The sequence below is a fragment of the Polyodon spathula genome, chromosome 30, assembly GCF_017654505.1.
Source record: "Polyodon spathula isolate WHYD16114869_AA chromosome 30, ASM1765450v1, whole genome shotgun sequence".
NCBI classification, from domain to species: Eukaryota; Metazoa; Chordata; class Actinopteri; order Acipenseriformes; family Polyodontidae; genus Polyodon; species Polyodon spathula.
In genome coordinates this window covers 8,546,622-8,555,923 of record NC_054563.1, presented here as the reverse complement: position 1 = coordinate 8,555,923, position 9,302 = coordinate 8,546,622, and the positions used below count along the sequence as shown (strand labels likewise).

Below are 9,302 nucleotides of genomic sequence, written 5' to 3'. Positions count from 1 at the left end.
ACTAAACTGATGGTAAGACTTTATATGATGTGCCTCTGATTCCTTTGTATTTACAGAGTAGTTACTTAGTAAATACAGGTGTACTTACACATAATTACTGTTATTATGCATAGTAACAATATACTTAATGTGTACATATCTTTGCATAATATAACCCTAATTAACCATAACTCTAACCCTAACTCTTAAACTTACCCTAACCCCCCTAACCCTAACAATTATGTTCTTACATATACCGTGAAAAAAGATTTACGACATGTAATTATGTGCAAGTGCACATGTGTTTACTATGTAACTACAGCGTAAATGCACAGTAATTAGAGACACTTCATGTGAAGTGTTACTGAACTCACCATGTAAGGTTGAGCTTGTAGTTTGCGGCACACACCACAGTGGGAGTAACAGGAGCAGGGAGCCAGATGAACTGGGAAGCCTGCAGTGGATCAGCTCCTGAAGGAACACCGTACCACGCTTCCACAGAAACAAACAGAGTCAAGAACCAGCAGCAACAGCAGCAACGTGAAAAAAGAGAACATGACTTGAAAAAGATGCAGTCAAGTTATATGCAATAGCACTTCAGGAATGATCATTCAACCACGAAGACAAGGGTGACTGGGTGGGATGTTGAGGGGTGTTCAAGGGTGATCAGGAGGGGTGTTAAGGGGTGATTGGGAGGGGTGTTGAGGGGTGATTGGGAGGGGTGTTGAGGGGTGTTGAGGGGTGATTGGGAGGGGTGTTGAGGGGTGATCGGGAGGGGTGTTGAGGGGTGATCGGGAGGGGTGTTGAGGGGTGATTGGGAGGGGTGTTGAGGGGTGATCGGGAGGGGTGTAGAGGGGTGATTGGGAGGGGTGTTGAGGGATGATCGGGAGGGGTGATTGGGAGTATTGAGGGGTGTTGAGGGGTGATCGAGAGGGGTGTTGAGGGGTGTTCAGGAGAGGTGCTGAGGGGTGATCGGGAGCGGTGTTGATGAGGGGTGATCAGGAGGGGTGGTGAGGGGTGTTGAGGTATGTTGAGGGGTGTTGAGCGTGCCAGGCTTATTATTTTAATGGGCTCATGTACAGTTTTTATTTCTAAAAACAGATTTTTACATTTGTTACTCTTTACCAAACAAGATACAACAGGCTTAATATCCGCTCCTGTATATCTGCATTGCATTGCACAGATAAGGCATCTGTCTGGGGGTATTGAGGCGTGTTGAGGGGTGATCGAGAGGGGTGTTCAGGGGTGTTCAGGAGAGGTGTTGAGTGGTGATTGTGAGGGGTGTTGAGGGTTGTTGAGGGGAGATCGGGAGATGTGATTGTGAGGGGTATTGAGGGGTGATCGGGAGCGGTGTTGATGAGGGGTGATCGGGAGGGGTGGTGAGGGGTGATTTTGAGGGGTGTTGAGGGGTTATCGGGAGGGGTGTTGATGAGGGGTGATCAGGAGGGGTGATCGGGAGATGTGATTGTGAGGGGTATTGAGGGGTGATCAGGAGCGGTGTTGATGAGGAGTGATCGGGAGGGGTGGTGAGGGGTGATTTTGAGGGGTGTTGAGGGGGCCAGTCTTATTATTTTAATGGGCTCATGTACAGTATTTATTTCTAAAAACAGATTTTTACATTTGTTACTCTTTACCAAACAAGATACAACAGGCTTAATATCCGCTCCTGTATATCTGCACTGCATTGCACAGGTAAGGCATCTGTCTGCACACAAAAAGCACTTACCCACTTTCAGCACTTCATCAGAAAATTTTAGCTGTAGATTTATATCATCGATCTGATTCAGTATGGGAATAAAACATCCATCCCACACTCGTGCTATTTTCAGGATCACAGTACAGTTGTTCACACTTAAAAGAAAAATAATATATTTGATATAAATATTTCATACAAACTGTAACCTGGGAGCATTGCCCAAGACTGATCTTACTAGCAGCATAATTCAATCATTTCATGTCTCCCCCATCAGCACCTTGTACAGTTAGTTAATCCTGGTTAGTCCTGATAGCAGTACTGTGCACTCAAGTTACAACACCCTGCTCTAGAGATGCAAAGCTGCAGGCAATTCAAGAGCTTGCTCACCTGTCTTCTTCTGCACAGTAGACACCAACACCCTGCTCAAAGAAAAGAAAGAGTGTTAAGCCCTCCTCATGGCAGATGCACAGCACTTACTATACAGTATCAGAAATAAAGGCAACAGATTCAGCACAAGCATTGAGGAAACTTACAGGAATGCATTGATTTCAATGGGAACAGTTACACCAGCTGGGGGCATGCTGTCAGAGCATTTAAACAGGGATTGTTTAGATGTTTTGTTGTTATTTATGCTCATTTGAAGCATCTGTAGATCCCAAATTAAAGTATAAAAAAACAAAGAATCAAACTATAGTAACATTTTACATTCTGTGTCTCTAACTGCTGTGTATTTACACAGTAGTTACTTAGTAAATACATGTGTACTTACACATGGTTGCAATGTTATCATGCATAGTTAATGTACTTATCACAACAAGTTGATGAAATACCCTAACTCTAACTCTAATCCTAACCCTAACCCTAACCCTAACCCTAACCCTAACCCTAACCCTAACTCTAACCCTAACCCTAACCCTGTTCTGATACAATTGTGTACTTACATATAGCATGCTATATTATTTCCACATTATCCTTATGGAGAAAAAAAAATATTTAGATATATTGAGAAATATAATGCAATATATTGCAGGTTGCAAAAATGTATTCTACAATATATACAATATATTGGTTATATTGCACAATATATAAAAGATGATGTTATATTACTTGTTTTTTTATTTGAATAAAGTGGTTGGTAGTCATACAAGTGCATAAAACAACAACAAATAAGCATTTAAGAGAAGTAAAAACCTAATGACTAAAATGGCAATATATTGTATGCCAATATATTTTGACATATATATTTTTTCCGTAAGGGTAAGTCCATTGTAACTATGCATAATGACATTGTAATTATGTGCAAGTAGACATGCATTTATACACAGTAATACACAGTAATTAGAGACACTTAATATAAAGTGTTACCCAAAGTATGCATGTGCTAAACCATGACTAACCCTCCTTTAAATGGCTTCTTATGATAACGCAGCTTTAAAAATATCTTATTATTATTATTATTATTATTATTATTATTATTATTATTATTATTATTATTATTATTATTATTATTTCATCATTACTAGTATCATTTTCTATTCCAGTTTAAACCCTCTCCCATAATGCAATTCATCAATAATAAATGTGCCCATCCCCACACAGTAATGCCGAGACAATTTGAATTAATTTACCTCAATGTTAAAAATCTTTGGAATCCTAGTACAGGTCCTGAAAAACAATGCAGAGCCCATGCTGTTATTTATGCACATCTTAAAATTAAACTGAGGACAAAAAATAATATTTTGGTTTGTTAAATGTATTATTATTATTATTATTAGTAGTAACCTATCTAGTGCCAGTAGGGGGACTACACCAGTTGCCCAGTGGCTCTCTCCCTTCGGGGGTTGTAGGAGCTCTCGCCAGGCTGTGTCCCGGTGGGAGATGAGGGTGAGGAAATGAAGAGTGTGGAGCATCATCGCGTATTGGGTTCTCCTCAACTCGGAGTGGAGGGTGGTCGAGGAGAAATCTGAGATCCTGCTCTTGGTTGTTCTTGAGGGGAGGCTGAGGAGGGTCCCTTGTCTTTGGTTCTATTAGGAGGACTGGTGAGCTGGGGCAGGTAGTCTGTGCACAGTAGCGAGACCAGGTACCAGTTCTTGAGGCATCTCTCCGGTCTCGTAGGCTTCCACCAGGACCTGTGCAAAGGCAGGCCCTTGCAAGTCCCACAGCTTTTTGTAAAACTCCATGGTCAGCCTGTCGATGCCCAGCGATTTGTTGTAAAGAATCAGACGGAGGGCGTCAGAGAGCTCAGCCAGAGAGTCAGTTGGCCTTCAAACCTGTCCCTGACCCCCACTGCTGACTGTGGGAAGCCCATCCCAAAGAACCCTGCACGCGTTGGAGTCAACGGGATTCGGAGAGAAGAGAGCAGAGTAGAATGCCCTGGCCCTCTTGTTCACGCTGTCCAGAACCATCAGAAGGAAGCCATCCTCTGCCAGAAGACAGGTGATGCTCTTCTTGTCTCCTTTCTTTTTCTCCAACACGTAGAAGTGTGTGCCGTGGTCCATTTCCTAAAGGAACTGGACCCCCAAACTCACAAACGCTCAAAGCAGGGATGTCTGGAGAAGAGGTGGACATACTCTCTGAGTCCATGCTACAAGTGGGACCTCACAGTAGCTGTAGTCATAGCAGTAGCAGGGTTTGTTTTATTTATGTTGTGTTTGTTTAAAACAATGAAGGCTTGTTATAGAAACCTCATTCTGATGTGCTGCTGTACATACCCTTTGCTGGAGTTGTCCAGTCCCATCTCAATGCACCCTGAGTTGTTCAACACCTGATAAAACTGAGAAAGGGCAGGTCAGAAAGGAAGGCCAGTGCAGAGCAGTGCCAGTAATCTCACAGCATGGAGTATGTTTTTACAATCCGGGGCAAGGATTTTTGTAATCATCCCTTAGTTTCCAAATACTAAAAGAGGCTGCACAAGTGTCCAGATCTGAAGAGAGGACATGTCTGCGTACTGCATGCAATATTTAACTGTGCATTACACATTAGTACATACGAACAAGAGGGTGCTACCCAGCCCATCAGTGCTCATAGCTGCTGGATTTCAAATAATAACATTGCAAGTACAGTACTTCACAATGACGGGAGCAGTCAAAGTAAGTGCTGTGTTAAACCGGTGTGGTTTGTTTGGTGCTGTTTGATGTCAGGTAAACGGCTTAGCTGTCCTGCGTGTTAGTCAGGGACCTGTTAATGTATAGTCAGAGCTCCAAAACTGAGTTAGCAGGGAGGAAATTAACCCTCTCCCTGCTCACAATATATATATATATATATATATATATATATATATATATATATATATATATATACACACACTTCCAGAAGGATGCACCATTAAATGCAAACTTACCCAGTTCTTAACATCTGCTTCCTTTAGTTTGCGAGTTCCAGGGAATATTTGTATTCTCATCATATAATATGAACCTGAAAAATGCAAAGAGGTGATTGGCTGCTTTCACAAAGCTATTTACTCCAACAGCACATTGTTCTGTAAGGAACAAAGGTAACACTTTACAGTAAGTGTCTCTAATTGACTGTGTATTTACATAGTACTTACTAAATGCACAGTAATCAGAGACACAATGTAAAGTGCTAACAGAACAAACAACAATTACAAAACCTTAAATTAAATGCTTGGTTAGTTTATTTCTGGGTTGTTAATTTTATTGTTTGCATTTTTTCCTTTCTGAATTTGTGAATTTCTGAATGACGATTTTAAATTCAAAGAAAATATGATAATCTTTCCGACAATGTTTCTGACCTGGTTTGGACTTATTTAACACACTTTTTATAAGATTATAGCTAAAATCGTAATCTGTATACCTGGCAAGGAGCAAACCATTTTGATTGGATTAGGTTTACTGCGTCCATACTTTTTTTAAATGATATTTCATGGCACAATCACATCTAAAAAGACAGATAAAGCCATGCACTCACTTTTTTTACGGCAGAATTCAGAAAAATCACACTGTTTCTTTGTTTCTGTTGTATTCCCTGCAACACAAAATTCAGTGTATTTAAATATGCACTTTGATCAAAGAGTGCATTTTCTTTCAATGCTAGTGTTTCAAGGCAGATGAAAGGCTAGACCGCAGTGTAAGAAATTGTCACTGTGTATGGAAGCCTGACCTAGCACAGCAAAGGGGTATTAAAGTGTCCAGCGCCCCCTGCAGTGTGTACAAGGCACTCATCACTTTGCTGTAGCCTGTCTTGTCCAAATCGCATAGTTTCATTTAAATGTTGAGAATGTATTGCACAGTTCATTTGTGACCAATTAAAAATAAGTTTAAAAGTATAACACGGCACACATCGAAGGTAACATAATGTGTTCCTTGTAGACTTTGCAGGGTGTTCGTTTCAAAACCTTTTACCACCTGAACATCTACTGTAGGAAACGAAACACACAACACACAGTACATATTCCCTGCCACTGCTTCAGATACAAAATAAGAGGCATCAATATCAAGCATTTCCCTAGGCGTAAAGAAACATCAGTTATCTGGCTATTACAATCTGGTCCCTATCATTTAGAGAATAGATATTGTTATTTAAAGCAAGTACATGTGAACTTTGTGGATCTAAGATCCATTTCAGCAGGACAGATTTTCTTCTGAAATGGAAATTGCAACACAATTGTAATCTGAAGTGCTTTCCCAGTCTGGGCTGCCTGTTTCTGTGTACCTGGAATGTCCTTCTGATCAAAGCAGTATTGCACGCTGGTCTCATTTAGAGGAACCCAGACCGTTTCTCCATTTTTACTAAAAGAAAAAGAAACAGCAAGTGAAACAATGGCTTTTATCAAGCTGGGCTACATTTCTGATGTCGTTATTTTGAAGATTTTACAGACATCTGAAACTAAAATGGACTTGCTCTAAAACTATTCAGTGAATCTTACACTAATAACCTGCATATGCACTCATTCACAAATGGATTACTGTTTATAACTTGAATCGCTATGCAGTACATACGAAGGCTGGACCAGAAAGTATAAGCTAGAGTCGTTCCCCCCTGTTTATAATGCTATCGTTAGGAGCCATAGTTACGAGACTGTGCAACTTGTCTTTATCTTATAACGAGCACGAAAGTGCTAGTGGAAGGGCAGTATGGGGCGAACGGGAGCCATGAGCATGTGGTCTTACAGCAGCTTCCGTGGTATTCCGTTCAATATGAGCTCACCATGCCATGCTGAGGCTGCTGTTTGCAGCACACACACTGGAGAGATTATGTGCCATGGGAAACCAGGAGAATGTTGTAGTGAGCTCATCTCTCTGGTGACAGTAGCATCTGGCTATAATATAGAAAAGAAAACATAAAATAGTCATTATGTGAATGCCTGTAGGACTTTTAACACAATATAACAAAAAAAGTGCATGGGTTTTGATATTGGGTTTTTCTCAGTACTACACTGGCCAAAAAGTGAGTGGCCTCCTTCCAAAGCCCACACTGCAATGCTCCTGATGCATGGGGTGGAAACGGGTGTGTCTTGTTGGCCGAGGTCTCTGTGATTCGGGCCACTGTAATGCTACAGGTTTCTTGTCTCAATACATTTCACACTGCGGGCTCGACCAGTGTTTTTCAGCGAGTGCCCATCACCCACTGTTCTGCCCCTTGTGAAGTCTCAGAGATCCTGCTTCCCTTTGACTGTTGCTGAATAGTTACACACAATGTTTACGCAGCTTATATAGACCTACTGTTCTGCTGACATGTACCACGATCACATGCATTTCTATAAAGTTCTCTCATTTTACTTACATCCTCTATTATTTCTTTGGCCAGTCACTATGACATTACAACATATAATGTTAAACTGGTGACATTTCAAAGCAATGCCTTCTCAATGGCACTCACCTGCATGAAAGAGTTTCCCAGTTGATGTTAACTGGAGTGTGTGATTTTGAGGATTTGTGAGCAGGTACCAGATGAGACACGTGTTAGTCCCCTTCTTCAGCTGCAGGGCTATTGAGCAGTTGGTCATACTAGCATGACATATAAATAACATGTATCAATACCGTGGTGTACATATACAGCACATCAGAGGCATAGCAGCATAATTCCTCTCCAGAGGACCTTTTCATTACAGTTCTTCATTTGACCATTTACGTCAAATGCTTAATTAAAACTAATGACCACTTGTAAAGAGTACTTCTAAAGATAACATGTGGACTCACCTGATGTTTTCTTTTGTCTCACAGGTCACGGCAATAGCCTATACAGAGTAGAAATGCATTGTATTTGTAACAGGATCCAGAATAGCATTGAAAATCTATACCAATGCATTGCTCTTCTTGCTCTTGTTGTGGAGTCAATGAAACATGTCGCTGAATGCGCTCCAGGTAAAGCTGTACTATGTACTGCAATACTGCTCTGATAATGACTGCAATGACTACTCACCTTCAGAATGTACTCTAAAGATGCCGAGCAGTTAACAGGGTCGCTGCAAAGCAACAGAACATCAGGGTTATTTTTGTTGGCATGGTTTAGAGATATAGAACCAAAAGTCAGGTGCAGTAACACAGATCATCATTTCAAATGAGAAGCCATGGGGTAGTGCAGTAACACAGCAATCTCTATCTTACCCCAATGCTGACTTGCTGTTATTTACAGTGTCATTACTGGACACAGTTGTGAGGCATGTTGAATTAGTTGAGATGTTGAATTTGCCAGTGAGCTGTCACAAAAGAAGAAGAGGACAGGTTTTCAGTCCTGGTGTTAATGTGACTAGTTCACTAATAAGTATTTATATTACTGAATACTAGGGGTGTAAGGGTTCAAACAGCTCTGTCATCGTCACAGCCCTTTGGTAAACTGCCTTGTGTGCCGAGCTCTACAGCCTTGCTTTCTTTGAGAATGTGTTATTCATCACTCAGTCTCTGGTATTTACAGTACAGATAATCAACAGAGATCTGACTGTATATCAGACTGCCTGTATATCTTTTACATACACCACTGTGCTTGACCTGTTAATGCTATAACCCTCTGAGTACACATCCAATGAATAGTAGGTTAAACGGTCCATCAGACTTACCCAAGCCCTAACATCTGATTCTGTTTTGTTGCTGGCATTGGATGTGACTTCTGCTCTTATCATGTAGAAGTCATCTGGAAAACACACCCAGGGGCATTAGCACCATTTTGAGACTGTGAGACAGCAAATGCCACAATAATAATAATAATACTGACCTGAGTCAATGCAAAATTGAGAAAAATCGCATGTGCCATCTGTACCAAAAACAAATGAATATCTTACGGTTAGGAGCTAAGCTTAGGGATTACATTAGTGTTAAAAAATGGCAGTGCAAATGTGCATGGAAATAATTTGATATCAACTTACCTGAAACATAACTGGTTGTAGTATTACTTGCTGTGAAAAAGAGAGCACAGTTTGAATAATATATTAGCACAGCACATAAATCAAATGCTGGAATTAAGATATCTAATCTACCAAACTACTTCTGCACTGATTTGAGCATAATCTTGCCTGAGGTATGGTAGGGGGAAGTAACAAAAGTAACAGTAGAAGCATCGACAGCAGAAAGAAAACCAGGTTGGTTAGTATGAGATTCAGAGAAGGAATCCATGTTCTGCTACACAGTCTGGTAATGTCTCAGTGTGTTGACAAAAAATAAACAAAAACCAA

General features: G+C 40.8%; 1 protein-coding gene across 2 annotated transcripts in view; it reads right to left on the bottom strand.

The window, feature by feature from the left end:
- LOC121302838 overlaps nt 1-9,302 on the bottom strand; it is a 26,312-nt gene that overhangs the window by 7,651 nt on the left and 9,359 nt on the right. Inside the window, exons 3-18 of one of the 2 annotated variants that reach the window (XM_041233105.1) lie at nt 8,997-9,026; nt 8,846-8,884; nt 8,691-8,764; nt 8,242-8,333; nt 8,057-8,099; nt 7,834-7,871; nt 7,514-7,641; nt 6,842-6,953; nt 6,347-6,423; nt 5,603-5,659; nt 5,016-5,089; nt 4,387-4,448; nt 3,304-3,340; nt 2,063-2,094; nt 1,706-1,830; nt 354-471 (exon numbers count right to left, since the gene is read on the bottom strand). In XM_041233105.1, coding sequence (XP_041089039.1) covers nt 354-471; nt 1,706-1,830; nt 2,063-2,094; nt 3,304-3,340; nt 4,387-4,448; nt 5,016-5,089; nt 5,603-5,659; nt 6,347-6,423; nt 6,842-6,953; nt 7,514-7,641; nt 7,834-7,871; nt 8,057-8,099; nt 8,242-8,333; nt 8,691-8,764; nt 8,846-8,884; nt 8,997-9,026 — 1,138 coding nt within the window. The remainder of the gene's footprint in view (nt 1-353; nt 472-1,705; nt 1,831-2,062; nt 2,095-3,303; nt 3,341-4,386; nt 4,449-5,015; nt 5,090-5,602; nt 5,660-6,346; nt 6,424-6,841; nt 6,954-7,513; nt 7,642-7,833; nt 7,872-8,056; nt 8,100-8,241; nt 8,334-8,690; nt 8,765-8,845; nt 8,885-8,996; nt 9,027-9,302) is intronic. The other variant, XM_041233106.1, reaches the window with a different exon arrangement.